Here is a 26,782-nt window from a genome sequence, read left to right on the forward strand (position 1 = left end):
TCAGGGTGGGGCGGCCGGAGCCGCCGCCCCCGGCCGGGGCCGCGGGCTCCCCCTCCCGCCCGAGCGCGGCCTGCTGCGGGGCCGGGCCGGGCTGCGGCCGCCGGCGCGACCCGGGCGGGGGGCCCGGCGGGGCCGGCGGCGGGGGCCGGAGCCCAGCCGGGAGCCCCCCGGCAGCAGCGGCAGCGGGGGCCGGCGCGGGCGGAGCTGTCCCCTCCCCTCGGCGGCCCGAACACCGCGACGGGACGGAGCGCGGCCGGTAACGGGACGCGGGCACAGCGAGCGGCGATCCTCGCCGTCGCTGCCGGTGCCCGTGGAAAAGCGCACTCGGGGGAAAAAACAGATTAATGAGGGGGTTTGTCACACACGCAACCGCAGTGATCCCTGGAGTCACCCCACAGGAATTAATAGATTACACAAACCAAGAGCCCGCTTTTTTTAAACTTCTCTGTGTGGCAATTTTTGATAAAGTGTAGCAAGAACTCCTGAAAGCTGAAGCATTTTTCAACTACAATATGCTATCATTTGTAATTTAAAACACAGAGAAAAAACAACGCAACACCCATTTCAGTTTAAAAATTTAATTTATTGCAAACTTGTAAAAATGCTGCCAAAGCAGTGGTATAAGAGAACATCCTTAACATAAGCCAAATCTCATTCTATTCCCATTAACAAAAATATAGTTAAAAATATCATTACAGAAGTTACTTATTATTTACTGACTTATTATTTAGTTAACTTACTACAGTAAAGGGATAGAACGCTAGGCCTTCAGCCTAGAGCGACCTGAGACTTGTGGGGCCTCATGCAGCGTTACACGAATTTCCTAAAGCAGCGAGTACCCTTCTCCTGGTTTCTCACAGTACGCCGGTGAGCTAGCTAAGGATAGAGTTTACATGCATGTGCATTCTGAAAGTGCTCTACTGCAGGAGATCCAGCTCCATAACCTTCTAAAATCAGGATATTAAAAATTTTTAATACTAAGATTTCATTATTTGTCTTTAGAACCACAGAGCATTAAGACACTAAGCCTCCCCTGACTTTAATCTCTGAAAGTATAAAATCTTCCGGTGCAAGAAAGGAGCAAGAAAGGCAAGCTAAGAAGTTCCCTTTGTATTTTATGTAAATTAAAGTGGTGGCAGCTCCAGTTGCTAAGGCTGAATTCCCACGATCTCCACTCCTTACAGCTGGAAACCAGGAAGGCCAGACCGGTGCTCTCAAACCCCGCTACTGCTGACGGCACCAAGTACCGCAGGACACAGACTGTCCGCTATTTTCACGGAATATCACCCAACGGTCTCGAGCCCGTCAGCTGGGGAGCACAAAACCAACCTCGGGTGACAAAGCTGCAGCACAGTTATCAAACAGCTTTTCCTTGTAACTACCTGAATACTCTCATTCACGTAGAAACGCCTTCCACAGCGTTTCAGCGGAGGAGGATTTGAACAGAAGCACCTAGCCTTCCACTGTTCCCGTCACTGGAACTGCACCGCATGTACGTAATGCATGACGCAGACTTACAATCTGCGAGGACAATCAGAACAGCAGTGCTCCCTCTCTCCCTCCCGAAAAGCACCCTCACACTGCATGTCTAGTTCAGCCTGCTGGTGAGCAATCTGAGGTGTCGCCTCAGCTCATCCTACCGCTCAGTGTTCACTTAGGGCAGCGACCGCTGCTGGAAGCCACACAAAGCTCTGGAGGGCGTAACTGAGGTGCTCCTGATAAATCCTCTGTGCTTTTTGCTCAGGGATGGCTCTAATTAGTTATAAAAAAGTATGAACATGCATGAAGCAATTACATTTATGTTTTAAGTGCTCTTCCAGATGTTTTTCCTCAACAACACAAATACAGCATGTGCCCCTTTTATCTTAAAATACTGTGAAGGATAAATTTAAAAACTTGTGACCTACTAGCAATATAAATACAATCTATCTTAAAAGTGTAAAAATGGTTTTGAACACCTATTTAAAAGAAAGTACTAAAATAACAAATACCTCATCTCTACAGACACTATTAGAATCAAAGGAGAATTATGAAAAGAGAAGAATTCCCCATCAGTGGAAAAGATCAGCAGCTGTCATGTGTAATGGGGACCCACCAGAAAGGCTACACTTGCTGCTGAAACAGAGCTTTGGTTTAGGAGGGACGAGCATTTCCTGGTTAATCACTCAGAAAATTAGCTCATCGTTCAGATAGCTGCTCTCCTGAAATCTCTGACCCATTCAGACCCAGAACCTTGTGACTCTCCTCCGCTTTTGTTTCATACACAGCTCCCAGCGAAGGGCCGCAGTATGACTTCAGGCAGAAACAGTGAGAGCACCAAACGCTGTCTACGCCAAGTGTATGGCAGCTTCTAAAGACATTAAAAAGGTGCCAAACACAGCACTAAAAACAATTTGCTACTCAGTAAGAAAGTTTTGAGAAAGTTTTTAAGGCTTCTTGTTTGCAAAAAGTTCAGACTTTCCTTATCTAAAGAATATAAGCAGCTAAGTAATTGTTTCATATTAAATAGTTATATTAAATACTCATAAAATATTTATATTAAATACTCACATAAAATATATTAAATACTCATATAAATACTCATATTAAATATTCATATAAAATACTCATATTAAATACTCATATAAATACTCAAATATTCATATAAAATACTAATATTAAATACTTATATTAAATACTCTGATATTAAATACTACTAGATGCTTTATAAATTGACAAGTAGAAAATGTAATGGAAGAAGTGTAAAAAAATAGAGTGACCATTACCCTACAAAGCTAAAATGAAAGCGAAAAATTTTTTTTTACAATTTTTTTTTTTTTTAAACGGCAGTCAAGTGACCCAAAGTTCCTGCTGTGTGCCAAGCAGTGCCGCTGGAGGCTGACGAGGGAACCCAGCTGGCGGCTGCTGCACATTTTCACATACGTGTCGCCCAATTCTCACTCTCCTGTTCCTTCCTTCGGAAAGCACATCAACTTGAGAGCTAGGAAGAAAAGGGAATATTGAGTAAACACCAGGCCTTGTACATGCTTCACTTGGCAGCACACACAGCAATTGTTCTTCTATCAGGTACGATAAAATACGGCCTGAAAGGCAGGCCGTAACTTGAGAATTTGAGGCCTACTGTTTTTTCCCTAGTCTTCACTAGGAATTATTCTAATTTTGCAAAACTTTACATAAAAAACAACATAAAGAACAAATTGGAAGAAAAGTGCCCCCATTCTTCAAGATATATCATTTAAATGTGCACTCACTACCATGGGTACCAAGCGGCACATGTGAAGGACCATAAAACCCTGGCAGGATCCACAGAAATGCCCATTCTGCTTGTGACACGTACCTTCATTTACCCATAAAAGGCACAACTGCCTCCAAGTACACCACAGCTGGTGCCAAGGTCCTAGAGAAAACCCGTGGGGTCACAGACAGGACAAAAAAGAGACTCCTTTTTTGAAAATCACATTGATCCACAGCAAAATGGAGATACTTCCAACGTACGGCCAGATCTTGCAGGTCAAGAAAGTGAACAAGTACCCTGATGAAGTCGCAGCAGCACTACCACTGCAAATGCCACCCATGAGAACTTCAGTCTCTCAAGGGACACATTCACATCTTAAAAGTACTCCAGCTTTCGTTCTTTGTCTACACTACCAAGTTCCTGCCCAGCAGGCACCAGTTCTGCGCTTTCTGACACTTGCCTCCCGGACTCTGTTGGGAACAAATTCTGAAAATGCGTAGGGATGGAGAAATGAGGGGGCTAGTAGCAATGCAACTCTGAATTATGCAAAGTTAGGAGACAATGCCCAACGTCCTCTTATCCAAAAGAGCAGACTGCCAGGACAGTTGATTTTAAAGTCCTTCACTGAATATACAGCGAAGGAAAGGCAACGCCACCTGAGCTGGAGCAAGAAGCTGCAGTTCAAACTCCTGAGAGCAACTTCACTTTGGGCTTCAGCCAGGAGATGCTGAAGAGTTCAGAGCCAGGCCTGCCCCCACATCAACTCTTATCACCTTTGTAGGAGACCTCGCTGTGACCTATTAGCAACACTAATGAGCTAAATGAAATTGGTTTTGTCTGGAAGGTGTAGGAAGTAGTTCAAGTGAACATGTGACAGCATGGGAGACCTTGCTTGAATGAAGATCTGCCCTTAGCAATTGCACCTGTAGATCGATGTACCTTGCAGTGCACGAGAAGGAATGCACAGTGACACAGCGGTAGTGGCACGGGAGCGGGTGGTAAATGTCTAGGGCACCTTGCAGCATGATAATGATGGATGCATATGAGTCAGGAGTATCTCAGTACTCTGTGTTCTTGTAGCAAAAAAAAAATTAGAGGAAGTTGGCAGATTATTTGAAGGACTAGACGACTCACAAAAAATATACGGCCAGCCATTGAGAAAGAAAGCTTTTTCCTTAATGTATCAGTATCAGCTTAAATCTAGAAGTAACAAATTCCACCTGCTCCACACTGAGATCCCCATTTCCAGAAAGAAGGGCTGCAACAGAAATTTCTCCAATCAGAATCTGATCCTTCCTATGTACTCTCCTAGCAGAGGAAGCACGACCCACAGACACTAGGTCAGCACAGCCATGTTCACTAGCCGAGCGTACCTGTGGAGAGCCACGCAAAGCGGATGGGGATGGACACATGAAGGATTTACAGACCTCCTGTCAATCGTTCGTGAAGTCCAAAAGGACTCCTGTTGCAAGCCTGGATGCTGCCAACATAAGCAGACAGATTTATTCCAAAAATCCCATTTTATAGATGAGCTCAACTAGAAAGTAGCAGAGAAAGATGCATCATCACCACCTTCAAATCTATGTCCCAAAAAAGAGCCTGGGGCTTAAAAAGCAGTCCCTGAAAGGTGAACTATCAACGCGAACATCTCAACGCGATAAACACGCCAGGAACTAGAGCCAAACCCACTGTCTCTCAAGAAAAGAAGCGGGCAGGGAACAGACAACATGGCCTAGACTCATTTGCAATGATGTATCTTAGTGCTGAATTCAGTTCTGCACCCACTGTTGCAGCCTCTGGCTCCCAAGAGGACTCACAAATAGTTCTTCTCCTGCTGCTAGCACAGAAAACGAGGTCCCTCTGCCAAACTGTCAGGTACAAAGACAATCCGTGCATGAGGAGTAAAGACAGGGTTAGAGCAAACACCTGCATTCAAAATAAACAAAGGAGGGTTCTTCACCCACTGCATAATTAGCCTATGTTAATGACACTGACTTACAAAAAACACTGTGGATACTAAATGTTTGCATGGCTTCAAAAAGTGACTAGAAAAAATAACTTAAGGAAAGTTTACTGAGGCCTTTTCTACTTCGTAATACAAAAATGCCAAAGATACTGCTGGAGACAGGACAATGGACTAGAGAGATCGTCCATCCTGGCCCTGGTTGGCAGGCTGTTCCTAAAACTGGTGAACTAGAATTTAGCTGAGAAAGTTCGTCAAGTGTATTGTTTTTCATTTGAAGAGAACAGATCAGTGATTTACAGCGCTGTAGAGATGGGCTGGCAGCTATGGAAGGAGATCCTGGGGACTGCATTTTAGAAGGCCACAGCTGTCTCTCTTGCTTCAGAACAGCTGCAAAATGGCAAAGAAATCCGGTCTAGTTCTTGAAAGGCAAGTAACGCCTTCCCCACCGGAGAGGGTTTGATTCCTGGCTCATTCGTACAGATTATCCCCTTGGTTTCAGCCCAGAGCTGCTCCCTGGCACAAAAGTGACTTTTCCTTCCATCGTCATTGCAGCGGCTTTGGAACCACGTTATGTTAGCTCTCGCTGCGTGGCGTCTAGGACTTGATGTCACCACGTAACAAAGAAAACTGAATCATGTCAGCAGCCTGCTGAAACAGATGGAACAAAAGCCTTCTCTACAGCAGGATACGCATCACAGTGCGGGGTCAGAAAACTTGCAAACGAGTGCCCAAAGGAAAAGAGGAAGATGGACGGGAGTCAATCACTTCCAGAGGCTAAGTTGTGAAGAAACCCCTGGAACTTTTAATGATGCAGTATTTCAGCACAGAAAGACTAAGGAAAAAGCTGTTTCCAAAGACTCACAGAGGAAAGAAGGTACTGACAGAAAAACATTTATTCAGAGCAACGTAAGTCAGCTTGTATTTAAACTCCTCTGCTTCATGCTTACAGCTCAAACGCAGCAGAAGGGCTACACCAGCCCTGACGCTTGTATCATGCGCCCAGTTTATTCTGGGCCAACTGGAGCCTGAGCGTGTTTGGCTCAGGAGTGCTGTCTGTCTCTACCCTTTACATGTACATCAAGCCTAAAAGGTACCACAGGAAAGGCAGACGTGGATGACTATCACATTTCCAGAGATTAGACTCCATGGTAATTGTTGCTAATTAGCATCAGCTTTCCAAAATGTTCCTGTACATAACTTTACAACTGGCATATTAAGCAAATGTTTTGCTTTAGATATGAAAGCTGAAAAGTTTGCTAATTATCCATACCCAGAAGTAATTGAACAAGAACTCTCAATTCTGTGTTTTAAACAAAACCCTGTCGTCCTTCAAGATGGCATCCAACCTTCTTGCTCAGCTTCCTGACAAAAAGACTTTATCCCTTACTTAAATGTTTGAAACTGATGTGCGTTACGAGCTGAATTATTAACTAGCATCTACCCTTTGAAGTGAGCAACAGCTCTTCAAACTCTGCAGTCAGCTCTTTGATGAACAGCTGTGAGGGAAACAGCTTCTTGCGAGACTTGCAGGCTGCACCAGCTTCTCCTCCAGAACGGATCCAGAGTACTCCCTGTGCCCTCTGACATCTCTCTAATCTGTGGACATCTAGGTTTTTCCTTTAGTTGCTAGATTTGTGAATTGTTTGGTCCCAGATGTTCTGCTGCTTGTTCCTTCTCCTGTATTTCAGCATACGTATCAGCAGACTGGTACAGAATCTGATTAGTGACCCGAGACAAAAGGTCTGGACTTCTACACTGACTTCAGCAGTCTGGGTTTTTTTTCCCCGTTCCTTCAATACTCACCTCGTTACTCAGCGTTTCCTTTATAGCACTGTCACCCTCCAACAAACACATCTATGGACTTAATCTCAATCGTGTGACACCCAGGTTTCTGACCCAACTCCCAGAACTCCAGGTTTTATTTAGCGGTATAACGTACACCCTTTTCCACGTAAAAGTAATTAGCATAAGCATATCTATAGATGCATGTTGGTAAGTATGCTAAGAGGCTGTACAAGTGAAATATTTTAACTGAAGGCACAGCGAAGTGCTCGCACTGCAGATCTTAACTAAACTGTTCTGATCTCCCCTTTCTGTAGCAGTTTCAGAGTAGCTGTCTCAGTAATCTCTTAAAAAACGTAGAATGTGTTCTTACCAGGGGACATGTTGTCCTGTGAACTGCGTCGTCTTTTCCTGCAGCTTCGTTTTGCAGATGAATTTGTCTCTTCTACAAATTTTTTCACAGGCTCAGTTCCTGAAATGAATTGTTTCTCTTCTGTCTCTGACATACTGGATTTAACACTGATACTCTCCTGTAGAAAAACAAACAAACAGAGAAATAAAACCAAAGATCACTCAATGTTTTCTTGCAATCACTTCAGGGACAAAACAGTAACCACTCTTCTCCACTCCAAAAGGACACCTTAACAAGTGTTGAACGCTGCCTAGGTGGTTTACGTAAGAAGTGTTTTTAACTCAGAATTAAGGTTACCAAATTGAAACTCAAGCTCTTACAAAATGTCATATTAAGCAAAAGCGAAATCAGAAAACTAGAATATAGAAAGTTCGGGTCCATGTCCTCACGGTTTGAGCTTTGCCCTCAGTTACCAAAGAAGCCATAAGAAATAAGCTGAAGAAATCCAGGTGGACTCACTGTTACCAACACGTGTATCAGTAATGACAGATCTAGCTCAAACAACCTGACAGAGCTGTGTGATGCAAAACTACACATGCGAGCCGCACGTTTCTGGTAGGAAATCTCACCCCACCCAATTGTTAGGACATTAAATTATAACGTGTTGCTTGCTTTTTGGAGCCCTCTGCTGCTGCTCCATATGTATTTTGCAGGCAACCATTTACTGAACTGGTGCATTTCCATGATCATGTGGCAATAATCTGTAGGTTTAAAAAAATTCTAAAAAAAACCCAAAAAACAAGAAAAAAACCCCCAAAGCCAAACAACCAAGTTATGTTTCTGTTCCACTGAGGAAGCAACGGCCCGAAGTTAAGCACTTGGAGTTCACCTTTAGACAGAAAGATGCTCTCACTGTCACCTGTTCTAGAATATTAATCTCTTCTGCCAATATCCTATCAATCAATATCCTAAAGATGAATGATTGTTCAGAGCCTGCAATGTTGCCTTCTGTTACGGAAAGAAAAGCTTTTGCAACCTGGTATGTGTGAGTTTACAGAAGACAGCAGGTTGTCACACTTGGTAATAAGACATTAGTAATTCCAAAAATCACGCTCTCCACCTTGAGGCTGTCGTTGCTCAGTGTTACATATATGAAAGGCAGTACGCACGCACACTCTTTGACAAAGTCGTTCGATAATATTCCAAAAGGCCTGTGCGAACACAGTAACTGAATACTCCAGGGAGAGCTGGCTCCCCCCCACGCCTCCTGCGCTCGCTAGATCCCCTCCTTACTGCAGCGTTAGTTCTCCGCACACGTTGGCCCTTCATGCTGCATCAGGGCCACTAACAAGGCCACGTGAAAGCCATTTGGCTAGCAATGCCTTCTGTCTGACATCTGAACCACAACTCCTGCTAGGCAGAAAAGCAAAGAGAAGGGAGGACGACTGTGTACACCACCCTCACCAGCTAGAATCCAAATTTCCTCAGTGATCTAAACCTCGCCACCCCTGGTGACATTTACACAATAGTAAGTTCTGGAAAAATGAGTAAGCAGCCTTAAACAACTAGAGAGAGAAGGGAAGATCTCTCAGGTGAGCATCCTAATTTGGATACTCCACACGACAACTGTTCTAGAAACAACTCTACAAATTTAATTATTTCTAAAAAAGAGAAGAGCAGATACACTATGAACTGAAAAGCAGCATCAGACAGGGGATGCAGAAATCAAACTGCATTGTTTGATAAACAAAAACCAAATGCACATTGGGATAACAATTATTAAGACGTTATTATTAGCCTACATGCGCAGAGAAGTCTAGAAACGCTGACCAGCAGTTCTTCTAACAAAGGACCTGGGGATGCTGCAGTGCCCAGTAAGGCTGACGACACCTTGGGCTGCACGGGGACGGGTGGGCCAGCAAACCAAGGGAATTTCAATTCCCCCTCACTGGCAATCCTGAACCTGCAACGCTGTGTCCTATTTCAAGCCTTACAGCTGTGTGTGCGGAAACCTGACTCTTTAGTAACCTAATGTAAAAAAGGCAGTAATAAGATTTTAATCCAAATATCATCAGCCTAGCACACAGAAATCTCTTTTTTTTTTTTTTTTCTTTAAGTGAACATGCTTCTGACCATGGATTTACCACATCTGTGGACACACTCTTCACTCAGGCCTAGTACTCCTGCAATTTCAGTGTCCCAAATGTTGTCTGGCAGAGGATCAAACAAAACTACCTAAGCCGATGGATATGAAAGTTTTGCCTTTCCACTTCAACTACGGAAAAATTTCAAATCTGATGCATCTCACTGGTTACACAACTTATGAGACAGCACTGGACCATACCTATACCCAGCTGGAACCAGGATGAGAAGCAAGCCCTTCACTGGTCGTTAGAAGCTCCATTAAAGAAGCCTTTAGTTCCTAAGCAAGCAAGACTATTAAGAAGCTACCAGTCTAGACCCCAGCATTGCTATCAAATACACTTCTCCCAGAAAAAAAAGCTGTTTTATCTCCCTTTAACCCTTACCAGCGCTGGACGGAACGGTTCTTCCTGAAGAAACGTCAAGGGGAGTTCAGTTGGGCAGTAGTTTGGTTGCTCTCCCGCTATGTTATACGCTCCCTGTGTGGTCACAGGCGCTTGCACGATTTCAGCAGCAGCATTTTCTGCATGTGCAATGGCGTTGGTAGCATGAAGGAGCGCAGAAACCTGCACAGGGGAGCAAGCTGCTGCTCCATCTGCTCCTGACACAAGTGCTGTTTCTGGGAGGACAAGATTAAGAGGCTCTGGCTGGCTCCCCTCCGATGAAGATGCGCTGCTGCTCTTACTGGTCACCAGCAGCGGCTGACTGCCACCAAACTGCGGGGCTGCACGCTCCAACTCCGCAAGTTCCGCTTCCACTGCTTCGGGTTCGAGTGGTAAACACATCTCATTAACAAAGCGAAACACGTCTTCAAGAGTTACTTCTGTGGTGTTGCTGGCATCAGATGTATTGCAAGGCAGGTTAGAGGGCAGAAACTCAGCTCCATACGCTGGCTGCGCTGGCTGGGTCTGGAAGAAACAAAATGCAGTGAACTGTTATTAAAAGCTTACCGTGATAGGACGGGCATTGGTTCTGCAAAGGCTTGGAAATGAACCTGAGAAATCAACTGAAGTGTTCGCTTAGCCAAAACCTTGAAAAATTCTTATTTTCAGTTAAAACAGCGTGGTTTAATTTAAAAATAAAAAGGGGGGGGGGGCTACTACTTTGTCTTGGTTTTTATTAACCACCTTACTCTTGGCACGCTTGCTTTCCTCTATTCACTGTCCTGGAGAGAAAGGGAAGTTCCTTCCCGCAGCCGCGTACCCCTCCAGATGCACTGTCTGCACCCCTCTGCCGGGCAGGTGTCAGTCTACCCAAGCACCCCAGAGACGACTTCTCCGAGCAACAGCTGGTGAGCAGAGCACCTGCCTGCTCAAAGGACACTTATGCTAAAACTGACATGGTTTCAGGGGGCTGATGTCAGTCCACGGAAGAGAAACTTAAGTACACGGTACCACTCCAAGCTGAAAGCAGTTGGGGAGCACCAGGAGGAATGCCCTGTTCTACCTGCACGCCTGGCTCTTGCTCTTCCCTGTGTATCAGATCGCAGCCATTGTCCTGAGCCTTGACACTGGGCAAGACGCACCTTTGGTCTGACCCCGCAGAGCTGGCCGGGTGTTCCTGTAGTAACGCTGGAGGAATTTGCTCCTCCTCTGCTGCTACGCAGACGAGTAAAACTCTTCTGTGCACGGCCGCTATTCTGTCCTAAGCTTGCTCTGAACTACCTGGCACTGACAGCTACGGAAAGCCTCCGAAGGCTTCCAGATTCAGGGAAAAGGAACACAGTGAACTGTGCAGCGGCACGAGGGGCGCACAAGACTCCTCCGCAGAGTTCTGCACCTGCCACAATCCCAGGCTCTGGACAAGAGGCAGCTGAGGGGTTAAACTAACCTTGCCTCTCTTGCGACTGGGAAGAGGAGACTACTCAGAGAAAGAGTATTTCCAACAAAAAGAGAAAATCCGTTGAACTAAAATCCCCGCGTTTCTCTTCAGCACAGAATCAGCCCCATTTATTGAACCAGCCAACACCCAGCTAATCACAGCAGGACCGACAGCAGGATTCTCCCTAACTACACAAGTAACAGGGCCTCAGCACCAAAACACCTCCCTCCAAACAGCCCCACGGTTCATACACTTATCCCTCAGTCCTTAACCAGGGAGCCTGAACCACAAACGCCAAAGGTCTCTGACAACGGAAACACACACCGCTAGAAACGCGCCTCAAAAGCTGTCAGGGCCGACAACGTTCAAAGTGTGGTCAGCACTGGAGATCCTGAGCGGAGACTCGTGAAGGAGCACTGCCAACTCTGCAGGCACTCGCACAAGGACGTGCTTGTCTCTGCACAGCGCTGAGCACAACCGTCCAGTCCAGGCTTGAGCTCTGCAAAAACTTCATCAGAACATACACCTCTCTCTAAAGGTACCCACGAGGAAACGACTAAGAGCCATCAGGTTTGCACCAGCTGAGGACTTCCAAGCTGGAAACGTTACTGAAGGCACCACAACACCCATAGCACAATGGGACAGTAGCTTCCACACACACAAAAAACGACATTTTGAGTGCCTCCATGCCAGGGAGGTCTCATGCAGCAGAAAGAGATGCAGTCAATCTCTGGCTTTTACTTTGCTTTCAAAATAAAAACACTTTGCTGCCTGGACACAGTAACATCTAGAACGCCCTCGCTACACGGCAGACTTACCGTTTGGGACACAGGGAAGACCAGGCACAGGCACAACCACAACTTGGCAGACACCAGAGTATCAACAACCGAAGATGCTCTGGACCACTCAAACGTTCATAAAGTACGGGCTCCACAGAAAACAGAAACTCAACAACTGCTGATCACAAACAACCTCACCATTATCTACATTTTAAACAAAACCCTCTGCCTTCAGTGGCAACTCTCAAAATACTCTTTTGTACTGAAGATTAAAGACAGCATGTTATAACCTAAAAAAGCTTCCACTTCATCACCATGAACACACCTGCACGATGCATTTTTCCCACGCTAACGAGCACCCTGAATTGGCCAACACCACAGGTTAAAACACCTCACACTCATTAACGAGGGATCCTTTGTCATTCCCTCTACTTTTTTAAACCTTGCTTTACCAAGCAAGCCCTTCACTGGTCGTTAGAAGCTCCATTAAAGAAGCCTTTAGTTCCTAAGCAAGCAAGACTATTAAGAAGCTACCAGTCTAGACCCCAGCATTGCTATCAAATACACTTCTCCCAGAAAAAAAAAGCTGTTTTACCTCCCTTTAACCCTTACCAGCGCTGGACGGAATGGTTCTTCCTGAAGAAACGTCAAGGGGAGTTCAGTTGGGCAGTAGTTTGGTTGCTCTCCCGCTATGTTATACGCTCCCTGTGTGGTCACAGGCGCTTGCACGATTTCAGCAGCAGCATTTTCTGCATGTGCAATGGCGTTGGTAGCATGAAGGAGCGCAGAAACCTGCACAGGGGAGCAAGCTGCTGCTCCATCTGCTCCTGACACAAGTGCTGTTTCTGGGAGGACAAGATTAAGAGGCTCTGGCTGGCTCCCCTCCGATGAAGATGCGCTGCTGCTCTTACTGGTCACCAGCAGCGGCTGACTGCCACCAAACTGCGGGGCTGCACGCTCCAACTCCGCAAGTTCCGCTTCCACTGCTTCGGGTTCGAGTGGTAAACACATCTCATTAACAAAGCGAAACACGTCTTCAAGAGTTACTTCTGTGGTGTTGCTGGCATCAGATGTATTGCAAGGCAGGTTAGAGGGCAGAAACTCAGCTCCATACGCTGGCTGCGCTGGCTGGGTCTGGAAGAAACAAAATGCAGTGAACTGTTATTAAAAGCTTACCGTGATAGGACGGGCATTGGTTCTGCAAAGGCTTGGAAATGAACCTGAGAAATCAACTGAAGTGTTCGCTTAGCCAAAACCTTGAAAAATTCTTATTTTCAGTTAAAACAGCGTGGTTTAATTTAAAAATAAAAAGGGGGGGGGGCTACTACTTTGTCTTGGTTTTTATTAACCACCTTACTCTTGGCACGCTTGCTTTCCTCTATTCACTGTCCTGGAGAGAAAGGGAAGTTCCTTCCCGCAGCCGCGTACCCCTCCAGATGCACTGTCTGCACCCCTCTGCCGGGCAGGTGTCAGTCTACCCAAGCACCCCAGAGACGACTTCTCCGAGCAACAGCTGGTGAGCAGAGCACCTGCCTGCTCAAAGGACACTTATGCTAAAACTGACATGGTTTCAGGGGCTGATGTCAGTCCACGGAAGAGAAACTTAAGTACACGGTACCACTCCAAGCTGAAAGCAGTTGGGGAGCACCAGGAGGAATGCCCTGTTCTACCTGCACGCCTGGCTCTTGCTCTTCCCTGTGTATCAGATCGCAGCCATTGTCCTGAGCCTTGACACTGGGCAAGACGCACCTTTGGTCTGACCCCGCAGAGCTGGCCGGGTGTTCCTGTAGTAACGCTGGAGGAATTTGCTCCTCCTCTGCTGCTACGCAGACGAGTAAAACTCTTCTGTGCATGGCCGCTATTCTGTCCTAAGCTTGCTCTGAACTACCTGGCACTGACAGCTACGGAAAGCCTCCGAAGGCTTCCAGATTCAGGGAAAAGGAACACAGTGAACTGTGCAGCGGCACGAGGGGCGCACAAGACTCCTCCGCAGAGTTCTGCACCTGCCACAATCCCAGGCTCTGGACAAGAGGCAGCTGAGGGGTTAAACTAACCTTGCCTCTCTTGCGACTGGGAAGAGGAGACTACTCAGAGAAAGAGTATTTCCAACAAAAAGAGAAAATCCGTTGAACTAAAATCCCCGCGTTTCTCTTCAGCACAGAATCAGCCCCATTTATTGAACCAGCCAACACCCAGCTAATCACAGCAGGACCGACAGCAGGATTCTCCCTAACTACACAAGTAACAGGGCCTCAGCACCAAAACACCTCCCTCCAAACAGCCCCACGGTTCATACACTTATCCCTCAGTCCTTAACCAGGGAGCCTGAACCACAAACGCCAAAGGTCTCTGACAACGGAAACACACACCGCTAGAAACGCGCCTCAAAAGCTGTCAGGGCCGACAACGTTCAAAGTGTGGTCAGCACTGGAGATCCTGAGCGGAGACTCGTGAAGGAGCACTGCCAACTCTGCAGGCACTCGCACAAGGACGTGCTTGTCTCTGCACAGCGCTGAGCACAACCGTCCAGTCCAGGCTTGAGCTCTGCAAAAACTTCATCAGAACATACACCTCTCTCTAAAGGTACCCACGAGGAAACGACTAAGAGCCATCAGGTTTGCACCAGCTGAGGACTTCCAAGCTGGAAACGTTACTGAAGGCACCACAACACCCATAGCACAATGGGACAGTAGCTTCCACACACACAAAAAACGACATTTTGAGTGCCTCCATGCCAGGGAGGTCTCATGCAGCAGAAAGAGATGCAGTCAATCTCTGGCTTTTACTTTGCTTTCAAAATAAAAACACTTTGCTGCCTGGACACAGTAACATCTAGAACGCCCTCGCTACACGGCAGACTTACCGTTTGGGACACAGGGAAGACCAGGCACAGGCACAACCACAACTTGGCAGACACCAGAGTATCAACAACCGAAGATGCTCTGGACCACTCAAACGTTCATAAAGTACGGGCTCCACAGAAAACAGAAACTCAACAACTGCTGATCACAAACAACCTCACCATTATCTACATTTTAAACAAAACCCTCTGCCTTCAGTGGCAACTCTCAAAATACTCTTTTGTACTGAAGATTAAAGACAGCATGTTATAACCTAAAAAAGCTTCCACTTCATCACCATGAACACACCTGCACGATGCATTTTTCCCACGCTAACGAGCACCCTGAATTGGCCAACACCACAGGTTAAAACACCTCACACTCATTAACGAGGGATCCTTTGTCATTCCCTCTACTTTTTTAAACCTTGCTTTACCAAGCAAGCCCTTCACTGGTCGTTAGAAGCTCCATTAAAGAAGCCTTTAGTTCCTAAGCAAGCAAGACTATTAAGAAGCTACCAGTCTAGACCCCAGCATTGCTATCAAATACACTTCTCCCAGAAAAAAAAAGCTGTTTTACCTCCCTTTAACCCTTACCAGCGCTGGACGGAATGGTTCTTCCTGAAGAAACGTCAAGGGGAGTTCAGTTGGGCAGTAGTTTGGTTGCTCTCCCGCTATGTTATACGCTCCCTGTGTGGTCACAGGCGCTTGCACGATTTCAGCAGCAGCATTTTCTGCATGTGCAATGGCGTTGGTAGCATGAAGGAGCGCAGAAACCTGCACAGGGGAGCAAGCTGCTGCTCCATCTGCTCCTGACACAAGTGCTGTTTCTGGGAGGACAAGATTAAGAGGCTCTGGCTGGCTCCCCTCCGATGAAGATGCGCTGCTGCTCTTACTGGTCACCAGCAGCGGCTGACTGCCACCAAACTGCGGGGCTGCACGCTCCATCTCCGCAAGTTCTGCTTCCACTGCTTCGGGTTCGAGTGGTAAACGCATCTCATTAACAATGCGAAACACGTCTTCAAGAGTTACTTCTGTGGTGTTGCTGGCATCAGATGTATTGCAAGGCAGGTTAGAGGGCAGAAACTCAGCTCCATACGCTGGCTGCGCTGGCTGGGTCTGGAAGAAACAAAATGCAGTGAACTGTTATTAAAAGCTTACCGTGATAGGACGGGCATTGGTTCTGCAAAGGCTTGGAAATGAACCTGAGAAATCAACTGAAGTGTTCGCTTAGCCAAAACCTTGAAAAATTCTTATTTTCAGTTAAAACAGCGTGGTTTAATTTAAAAATAAAAAGGGGGGGGGGCTACTACTTTGTCTTGGTTTTTATTAACCACCTTACTCTTGGCACGCTTGCTTTCCTCTATTCACTGTCCTGGAGAGAAAGGGAAGTTCCTTCCCGCAGCCGCGTACCCCTCCAGATGCACTGTCTGCACCCCTCTGCCGGGCAGGTGTCAGTCTACCCAAGCACCCCAGCCAGAGATGACTTCTCCGAGCAACAGCTGGAGAACAGTTTTAAATGAGAAATAGTATGAAGCTGTACCTGAACTCCCAGTTTTGTCACCACTTGTGATGACAGTGTAATACAAAACTCTAAAACCTGGATTTCAGAAACCTGACAAGAGATACACCCTAATCAGCCACCATGTCTGGGTATAACCATGTACATCCCCTTCCCATTCCACGTGGTAACTCTCTGTAGCTTTTTCTGGAGAGCAGACCGCAGGCAGACATTTACTTACTGGCCTTGCCTGCCCGTGTTCCAGTCAGGGTCACCCACCGGTTCCAGCAGGGCAGCTGCACACTGCGCTAGCCCAGCAGCTGGCCTCCAAGCCCCAACAAACTGTACCTGATCTCACCTGAACTTGTGCAAGACTCAGTAAGGCCCAGCACAAGGTTTAGGCTTTCATGTCCAACTGTGCCTGTTTCTCCTTCTGAGACCACAAAGTACTCTCAGGATCCAACAGAAACAGGGCTGATAATCAATCACCTTGCTGACTGTCAGCGTACTGGTATGGCTCACTGTCTTCTGGACTGGTCCAGTCACTCGTTATCCAGCGTCAGCAGTTTCGTACAGACTTTGCCAGTAGCATCTAGTAGGCCACGGCGTGATCTAACAGCCTAAAATGCCCTGCAAACCCCCTTCAACAGCACTGCTCTGAATTCCTGCAACTGCTGGAAGATACTGAGTGGAAGGTTACAATGCAAAAATTCTATTTTTCATGAGGAAAGATAAAAATGCTTAGTCAGCCAGGGCTCATTCATTTTACTGCTTTTGAGGATTTGTGCTAGTGGTTACTGATGATCAATACACAAAAGCAGGGCAGGATGACCAATACTGTAGCTGGCTGCATCCCTCAGCAGAAGTTTGGGAAGGTATCCACCTCAGAGCACAAAAAAGGTAAACTGATTATTCCCCACAGCTCCGCAAGAACCACAGGCAAACCGCTGTCTTCTGTACCACCTGCACACTAACGTGTTACCCTGGCAGTTACCTGGCCATCTTGGATAAGCTTATATTTTTTAAAATCATGAATAAAAGACAAAGGTTGGTATTTGCTAAACAGGAAACTGGATGATCAAGCTTGGGTAGGTCAATACTTTTTCAACATATGTAAGTATAACTTGCTTCGCTTGTCCTCTGTGAGGAAAAAAGTATATGAATAATGCTGTAATAGGAAAAGAAGCCTTCGCATTTTTACTTCAGATCTTTTGATATTTGATAAGCCAGGCCCTCCAAATAAGGTGCAGTTTCCACTGGAACTATACACAGCATTTACAGTAAGTACTGTAGTTATTTTTAATACGACATCTTTGAGGTGGGGCCAATTCCAGAAGTCACCTTGGTTTTTCTCATTCATCAAATGAAACTCGGGACTGCAGAAGGCTGCCTGAGACAAAAAAGTGGAGCCGTTTCCCTGTATTTTCACAGTATTAAAGAATCTCTTTTTGCCCAAGCAAGGACATTTTTCAAAGAAAAATGTGGACTCGTTAACTAAAATGAATTCTGGTTAAGTCAAGCAAAAAACTTACACAGAAAAAACCACTCCACTGATGAGGACACCAACTATGCCGCTACCCTGAAACCTAACTTGAATTACAAAACTACCCATTCAAAGTTCAGTGGTTCTTTGAAATAGATATTTGTAAACCACATTACCCTCACTTCCTCAAGCAGATCAATTTTCAAATGTATATCCTTCATTCCAGAAGGCCGTAAACCTGCAGTTCATTCACACAGTCTCTTCTGCTTCCACCCAATTTCAGCGTGCTACACTCACCTGCAAAGTGCTGTACTGGGTGTAGATCGGAGCCGCAGGACCAGCAGAGCTGCTCAGAGCATTTATGTGGGTAGGTGCAGCTGCAAGAATTCAAACACAGTTATCAGACTTCCAGAATTTGTTTGGTATGCAGAGTTCTATTGCTTACTTTGATTAAACATTTCAATAATCACACAGTAACTAAATTCCAGAAAGGTGATTTTAAGACCGATTTCTTCATCTTAAAAAATATTTATTCTAATATATGTGTACATATATTAAAAATAGATATTGTAAAACTGATATACACACAGAGGAACTTCATAATCAGAGTCTTTTCTGCCTTCATACCATCTTTTTGATTTGGCTGCTTGACTTTCTTATCACAACATAGCACAGAAAGTCGATTCGCTTAGGAAGAGCCCAGATGTTCACACACACGCACACACACTGAAACTAAACACTGATTTTATTCTAAAAAGCACCTTTATAGATAAGGCAGTATTCTGCAGGTATTATTTTTCGGTGACACACAGAGATAATTTAAAAGTAAAGGCATTATTTGCAGGACAGATAATCTTTTAAATCTGCAATCATTCTGAGAGAGGGGGAAATCCTTGATGAGATCAAGTGCAGTGCAGTGTTTACAGTAAGTAAACGTGGTAAGTATAACTTGAGATGGCAAACAGGTCAGATCAACTTATTCACAATGCTTGACACTTACATGGGATTTCACGATACAGTTGCTGTAACAACCAATATGTTTTTTTAGTATCTATACCTATTATCTTTTTAATATGATGTTGCTGAATATTTGTGCAGTTTGGAGCCATAAACACAGGACCTAAACAACACAGAAAGAGCTAGTAGACATCCTTCTAAAGAACCATGAGATATGTGTATGACTAGAGAAAAACAAAAAAAAAAAAAAAAAAAAGAGAAAAATTCTAGAGAAAATGCAACCGAAGGAACTAAGATAGAAGTATGTAAAATCATGAACGGTGCAGTGAGAGGGAGATGGACACAGACACATTCACACAAAAAGCAAAAGGGGATTTAATTAATACGCAGCAGGGTCAAAGAGTGGCTCTGGCAAAAGTGGCTCTGCACAAAATGCAATTAACCTGTGAAACGAAGTCCTTGTCGCAGATGTTATATGTGCTACAAGTCTACACTGGCTGGGAGAAACAGAGAAGTTCATGGAAGTGAAATCCACTGAGGGCCAATAAATACAACTCATGTTGTGGTTTATTAATTCCCTGAGGCCACGCTGTTGGAGTATTTCAGAGAAGCGTCAGTCCGTGCTTGCTCTACTCCTGCACTCCCTCTTGGGCACTCCTGCCAGAGGAAACGATGAGCTATATGGACATCTGGTCTGACCAAGGCTGGTGTTCTTATCTCCAAAGGAGAGAACTACTCATTAGAGAATTACGGAGGCATTCACTAAATCCTGCTCTCTCAACACTGGAAAAACTGGATGAATGGTACAAAAATAAGCACATGGAGTTCAGCTGGAGGGATGACAATATTAACATCACATTCTTAAATACATCTTTCTCCTCTTGAGACAATAGTATTTTGTGGGCTCTCAGTGTTTCAACAGAGAAGAACAAATCACTCCTCATCTTTGCTGAAAACAGAAACCAGTAAACTAAACGCATTCAGATCCGTGCTGTGGTGCAGAGTCTGTTAGTACCACTAAAATCTCGTACTCTTCCAAGTCAACACAGCCACATCCAAACAGCCTGTCAGGAACGGTCCCAAGCACGCGCCAACCCCTGTGCTAAGCAGAGCGCTTTTGGGGGAGAGTGCTAACGAGGCTAACGATCTAATGACAGAGCTGATCCAAGAGACCCAGGCACTTCTCCTGGTAACGTCTAACACAGTGGCATAGACACAGACAGCTATGCTTGCCCAGCTGCGGTTTCAGCAAAGAGGTATCTTGCCAAATGCATCTGGAAGTTAGAACCTAAATGTAAATAAAATCTAAGAACATTAAAAAAGCTGCTCCACGCTTACAGTTCAATGTATACGCGTTTGTACTGCGTGCTTTTTACAGGTTCCAATACTACACACAAGCTCAGGAAAGCTGAAAGCCCAAAAGTAAATGCAAACCCACTACGATCAGCAGCAGGCCTTTCCCAAGCTTCAACAATTTCTGCACGGATCTGTTGGAAACTGAAGGAATACATGTGTCATCTCTACAGATTCAAGACAGCAGCAGACATGAACAAGCGTTACTATCAGCTCAGCTGGGCCAAAGGGCTGAGCACTCTCCAGCATCTTCCATTCCCCTTGAGCACGTGCTGCTTGGGAAACACGAAGGAAGAACCTTAAGACCACCCTTTCAGTGTGAGCTTACCATGTCAGGTCCAAAAGGTACACCTAAGAGAAGTGAGTTGCTCATCAGACAACCGGACCAACAGTACTCAGAGCTGCACAGGAAATGAGGGAACGCAGCTGTGCCTGTTCCTGCCAAATCAACGAACACCTCGGAACAGGCCAGATCCCACAGCTACGCAAGCTTCGATCCTTTACCAACCAAAAGGCTGATGACAGTGAAGATGATACCCAAGGTCTCCTCAACAAGGGAGAATGGGAAAGACAGTGTTGTTTGAACTCAGATGTTTCGGTGGGATTAAGTGCCTTACTGCTACTAGACGCAGGTGTCCAGCAGCTGTCAACTCCCTGCACAGCCAACGGACAACCAGGCTCATCAGAAGGAAACGGACTGCCTTCCGTACGTCTAACAGCCTGGACTGACTCACCTCTGGGAGCTGCCTGTTTCTCTCTGCTGACTACATACGTAATGGAGACAACAAGCCCAGGCGTATACGGCTAACTACTATACATTCAGAGGAATCTTAGGCAAGATGAATCTTACAACTAGTTTTACAAGTGCCTTACTAACGCACCTAGTTTGCTTTTCTCAAGGGAAAAAAAAGGTGCTATTTATGCTGTGTTAAAACCAATATCACGTTTTCAGCTGCTTATTTATTTAAAAAATCTTCTTTTAACCAACACATACGTGAATTTCAAGCTTTACATACAAAGAAAATTATTTATCTTAACAGAGGGTGTATCATTCAGAATAGCATGACTACTCCTAAGCTACCACCGACAGAAAGGTTATCACACGTACATGAACCCTACAGCCACAGATGCGTTCGAAAGGCACGACTGGACCGGCAATGCCAGGTGGCACCAAGAACTAACACGTCCCACCCAGTCTCCTTGACTGATGTTTTGTTATTAGGATACATTCCGATTATAAAGTTCCACTACATTTCTTTGATGCAATCCTACCACTATCAAAGGTTTTGGAGATAGCTGAAAGCACACAGAATTAAATTCTTAAAATAATTATGGTCTAATGCTAGCGGGAAAAAATGAGCACCTTTTATTTTACTGCCCTTTCAATAAGAATCATAATGAAAAACCAGGGAAATTATCGCCGAAGTTAACAAACAAGTTTGAATATGCATACAAAGAAATCTTTTGACAAAGTTATACTTTGATTTAATTTAATGGTACTTCAAAAGTAAGATGAAAAGAGGCAAGAATAAGACCAAACATACATTATTTACTCCCCTCGCTTATGAAACACATATTTTAAGATTAACCATCACTTTCCAAACAAGCTACTCTTGTTATAACATCCAGAAAAAAGGACAGCAAAGAGATGAAGAGACACACAGGAACAGAAGTAGAAACACTGGGACAGTCCCAAGTGACAGCGACAATTAAAAGATTCATAACACTATCTAGTGAAACATCAAATTTCTCTTCTCAGAAGTACTAATGAATTCTTTGGAGTTTTCAAAAGCCTCAGATTCCATAAGTTTCTCTCTTTTAGTTCGAATCAGACGTTAATTTTTGTACCTTGCAAAATTTGGTGTACTTTCATCGTGCCCTCCCCGCCGCCTCCCACCCCGGAAGATTTTACATGTACAACACAGCCAACTTATTCTTTAAACTTTTATAACTCCAGTGGGAGAGACTAGTGCCATCCAGTTACAGAGATGTACATACTCATGCCTAAATCCATGCTGGTCTCCCTCAACTCGCTGGCAGTCACTACTGCAAAACAGGCACTTCCAGGAGATGAGTAATCTCCCCCTGAGACAAACTCCAGAATAAGCTACACAAATCGCACCCTAGAGACACGCATTTCCTTCCCCTGACTTCCCCTGGGTCTGGGAGCCCAGCTGAGACACCGACATCTAAAATTCAGTATGATGAATTTCAGCCTATGCTTTGTAACTGACAGAAACAGGAAGCAGGGACCATCTCCCACCTGAAGCAGGTATTCCGGATGGGGCTTTGAGTGACCTGGTCTGATGGGAGATGTCCCTGCCCGTGGCACGGGAGTGGAACTGCATGACCTGTAAGGTCCCTTCCAACCCAAACCACTCCGTGATTCCCAGGATACCCTGCTGCTAGGAGGAGACTTAACAGTCTGCAGCTTGCAATGCAGGCACTGGCCATTGCAGTAATTTCTGTAAGCAGCACACGGCAAGGAGCATATGGCAAAATTTGTCTGACTCTTAAACATTCACCAGTGTCCACAAGGGATGCAAAACTCCTCAGAATTCTTCCTTGACAAAAGGAGTCAAGACTTTTGTACTTTCTAGTCTTCAGCGCATAAAAAAAAATATATATAAAGACACTAAGCAAGAAAAAAAATTAAGATATGAAAACAGAATGACCAGAATGAAATACTCTACACAGTACTTTTGACTGATCTTTGAGTTTAAAAACTTAACTTGGGAAAACATGAGACCAGGGACTGGCATACTAATTTTCAACAAGTCCTCGGTGCTTTAGCATCAGCGTCTTAGTTATTCTTAACTAAAAATAAAAATGAAAGTCAGGCTAACACTGACTAGTTGTGGACAAAAGTTTTTCTCATCGCCCCTTAACCTCAACAGAGAGGCTATCGGGGAAATCACCAGGGGACGCTCAAAATCTGAAGGAGGGACAGGAATACCAAACAGAAAACCTTCAAACGTCTCTCTTCCTTTTAGACTTTACACTTTCTATCTAATTCTCACTTGAGATACATACATGACAGAGAAGCGGGGAAATAAATATTTATAAGTATCACTTTTAAACATCTTATTGAAAAGCAAGTGGAGAAATTTGTTTCGTACCTGTTGGATAGTAGTTCTGTGAGTACTGCGCTGAAGGTGTGCAGCTGCTGCTTTTTGGAAGCGAAGAGGCAGTGCTGACAGACCACTGATCAAGTGGCAGAAGAGACATAACAGGCCAGGAATACACTGCTGTGGAAGTGTTATTCCCTGGAAGCAGCACAAAAGGATTTTGACCTGCTCCGGAAGGAACTGGAGCCTGCCCGAAAGTATGCGTTGGTAAAGCACCGTGGTTCTGCAGTGCGGGTGACGTGTAGGAGTAAGGAACGAAATTGCCTTGATGGTAAGGTTGAGGAAACTGTCCCACAGTCAGCAGACCTGCAGTGGGTACAAAATAAAGTGAAACAAGCGTTAACGAAAGGAGTTTTCACAAGCAATGAAAGGCAATATGAGGAGCCAAGGCTACAACATTATTTGGGCAGACTGCCTTTGCTCCAATGTACTTCATCGAGGAACAGGCTGTATTCTTACCCCTGAACACACAGTAACTGCTGCAGCGGCACATGCATGCAGTGCCAATGTGCACTGTCTACGGAGCATTCACTCTCCGTAAACTTGCAGTAACAAGTTATCAGCATTTAGAAATGTGCTATAAATCAAAATGCATAGTAACTGACTAAACCAAAGTAATTTAGAAAGTAGTGTGTGTTAAATCAGACAATACGTTAAAAAAAAAGGGAAATCATCAAGCAAGACTTTACCAAACTCCCATGCTGACAGCTCACAGACAGGCAAGGGAAGGGCAATGCCAAAATCCTCCAAATGACTTGGAAAGTACTTTATGACAAGTCATTCCATTCATCAGGAAAAAAAATTCAAAGCCAACTTTTTTCCAGCCAGCTCAACTAGTTTAGTTTAGACAAAAATATCCAGACTTTGAACCTCGATTATCTCCTAGATATTCTTTTTATTTTTCTCTTAGTCTCCTCTCTTAGTCAGTTACTATTTTGTGAAATGGTATTTGCTCTTACACCGTGACAGCTCAATTTCCTTTAGAGGTGACTTGGTTGAAACGCTGACAGTAACACCAAGAATGCCTATGTGCATCAAATTCCTAAAAAACCTCCTGCACTTGTGACTCTTCCTCAGTGCTGCATACCGCTGTGCTAACGGTAAGCTTCAGGGCAGCTTGCGTCAATAGGGTTTATCTAGAGATCAGGCTTTCTCAGACCTGTAGCTCCCAATTCTCACTCTAAAGGACTTTTGAAATAGCCTCACGTTCACCTCTTTCACTCCTCTGATGGGAACTAATTCAAGAAACGGGCAACATACAGTCAATTATTCTGCAAGTTTGTTAGGAATCATTAAATAAATACCACCTGGCCCTGAAAATTTATTAAGAGTTAATGTATAAGACTGTTTATTTCCTATTCAGTACTTTTACCACATATAAACAGAAAATGAACAGAGGTATGAGAATTCCTCTGTTCATATTTTACCTTTGGATAGGGCAATTAGGATTAGCAGGTTTGAACACATAAATAAGACACCACAGGATGCCAGGTTAGGCAGCACCAGTGCTTTACAGGAATTATTCCTGGATGTTTAACACACAGTTTAACACATGTTGCAAGACATTTGGAACAGACTGAGGCTTCGCAAACAAAAATATCTTTTATCTATCAAATCACCTCACATTTAAAGCAAAGACATGCCCCTAAATTGTCAGTACAGAGCGCACAGTAAATTTGTCAGCCTGTCAGAATTCGACTGCATGTAAAACCAGATGTTTTCTGTGTTTTGTCTTTCTAGAAACTGAGACAGAGCAAAAGCTCTCTAAAACTGCACCCACAAGAACAGAGGCCCAAAAATTAAAAGGCTGCCTCTTTCTTAGGATGAATATCGCGATACCCTGCTCTATTCTAAAGGCGGGCTGGTGCTGCAAGAAGCAGTACCACCAGCTGCTTCTCCCCTTCTCCCGCACTGAGCCTTACAGCTCCGCACCCACGTGCCACATCACCCTGGCCTGCGAGCCAGCCGCAAAGGGGCCGCGCAAGTCCTCTCCTCAGCTCCTTGCGCTGCACCAGCACAGTCGCTGTTCCAGCTGCAAGGAAGACAACGGTTAACAGGTGACCAAGGGACTGGGAAGCAGGACTGCCCTCCTGGTTCGATCAAAAAAGAGCACAGCCAAACAAGATACTCACATCTGCCTTACACAGCATCAACTACAACGCTTATACGGAATTTGTGGAATAAACCTCTGAGAGCTCAGACCTGTCTTGGAAAACTCAGATCCTCTCAAGGAGAGTTAGAAAGAAAGAAAATATGTTCTGTGGTTTTCCAACAACGTTATTTTGTTGAAATAACCTACTATCACCTACTCATTCAATCCTCTTTAAAAGCTATCTAGCTAGTAATTCTTTTTCAGGAAACAACCGACAGGTATCTCGCTACCAGCTCTCTTCCCCTTTGCACAAAACTGACAGGACACTCCAGCTGTCACTTCGCATAACCCACCCTTTCACACAAATTTAATGAGAGCTTACTGAGCATCCCTGCCGATGGGCAAGGAAGAGCAACGGTCACCTGGTAGAGGTGCACCAGCTCCAGAGAGATGGGGCAAGGCTGTTCGCAGTGTGGCCCACAACCGGGACTGGATTGTAGTCTGCAAGCAGACTGAAACACATGTGAACCACATCACCCATGCTTACTGGCAGCAGATCTACCCACATGATGAACAACCGTTCTCCTACACTGGGTGAACTGAGCGGTCACCAGCAAGGACTGGTAACGCTCCTCTCTCAGAGGAGTCCCGATTTTCAGACCCCGTGCCACCCAGCATTTCTCAAACCCACCGCAGCCCCGCATGTCCCACCCCGACTCACCAGGCTGGTTGGCCTTGCCGAGCATCGAGGGCGGCAGCAGCGTGCTGCATGGCTGCTGGAACTGGCTGTGCGGTTGGCTGGGCACCTCCGCACTGGCTGCCATCTTCGCCTTGTTGGCGCTCGTCAGGCGCTTCAGGTTGACGAGGAGGTCGGGGCGATTGCGGCAGAAGTTGGGGTTGTGGAAGTGGTGCATGGGCCCCTCAGAGCTGCGGCCGTTGCCGTGGCCACTGACAGCTCCCAAGCCCAGCGACCCCATTACCACCTTACGGAAGCCGTAGAGGTTGAGCTGCCGGATGAAGCTGGTGAAGTTCTTGGTCTTGAACATGCTGGTGGCTTCTGCCGCCGCCTCCCCGGCTGCTCCCAGCCCCGCGCCCAGCAGCTCGGACTCGAAGAGCGGCTGGTTGACGAGCAGCCCCTCGCCGCGGGCATCCCAGGAGATGGAGCGGAAGCAGGGGCTGTTCACCAGCCTCCACAGCTTGCCTGGGAAGTGATTTGGGTTGACGAGAGCGGGCAGCGGCTGCGTCTGCATCGCGACCGGCAGCTGCTCCATCGCGACCGGCCGCTTCGCCATCGCGACCGGCACCAAATGACGCGGCGGGGCTGCTCGCGCTCCAACGGACCCTGTGCGAGG

General features: G+C 45.7%; 1 protein-coding gene across 1 annotated transcript; it reads right to left on the reverse strand.

Moving 5' to 3' along the window:
- On the reverse strand, positions 1 to 26,680 carry HSF5 (heat shock transcription factor 5). Its single transcript, XM_086763386.1, has 8 exons — positions 26,152 to 26,680; positions 23,330 to 23,644; positions 18,198 to 18,277; positions 15,514 to 16,059; positions 12,989 to 13,211; positions 12,403 to 12,437; positions 10,163 to 10,385; positions 1 to 323 (listed from the first exon to the last, which is right to left on the reverse strand). Exons 1-8 carry the CDS (start codon positions 26,678 to 26,680, stop codon positions 1 to 3), a joined length of 2,274 nt encoding a protein of 757 aa, XP_086619512.1.
- Positions 26,681 to 26,782: the final 102 nt, after the last annotated feature.

Source organism: Chlamydotis macqueenii, chromosome 19 (genome assembly GCF_036417535.1).
Source record: "Chlamydotis macqueenii isolate bChlMac1 chromosome 19, bChlMac1.mat, whole genome shotgun sequence".
Lineage (NCBI taxonomy): Eukaryota > Metazoa > Chordata > Aves > Otidiformes > Otididae > Chlamydotis > Chlamydotis macqueenii.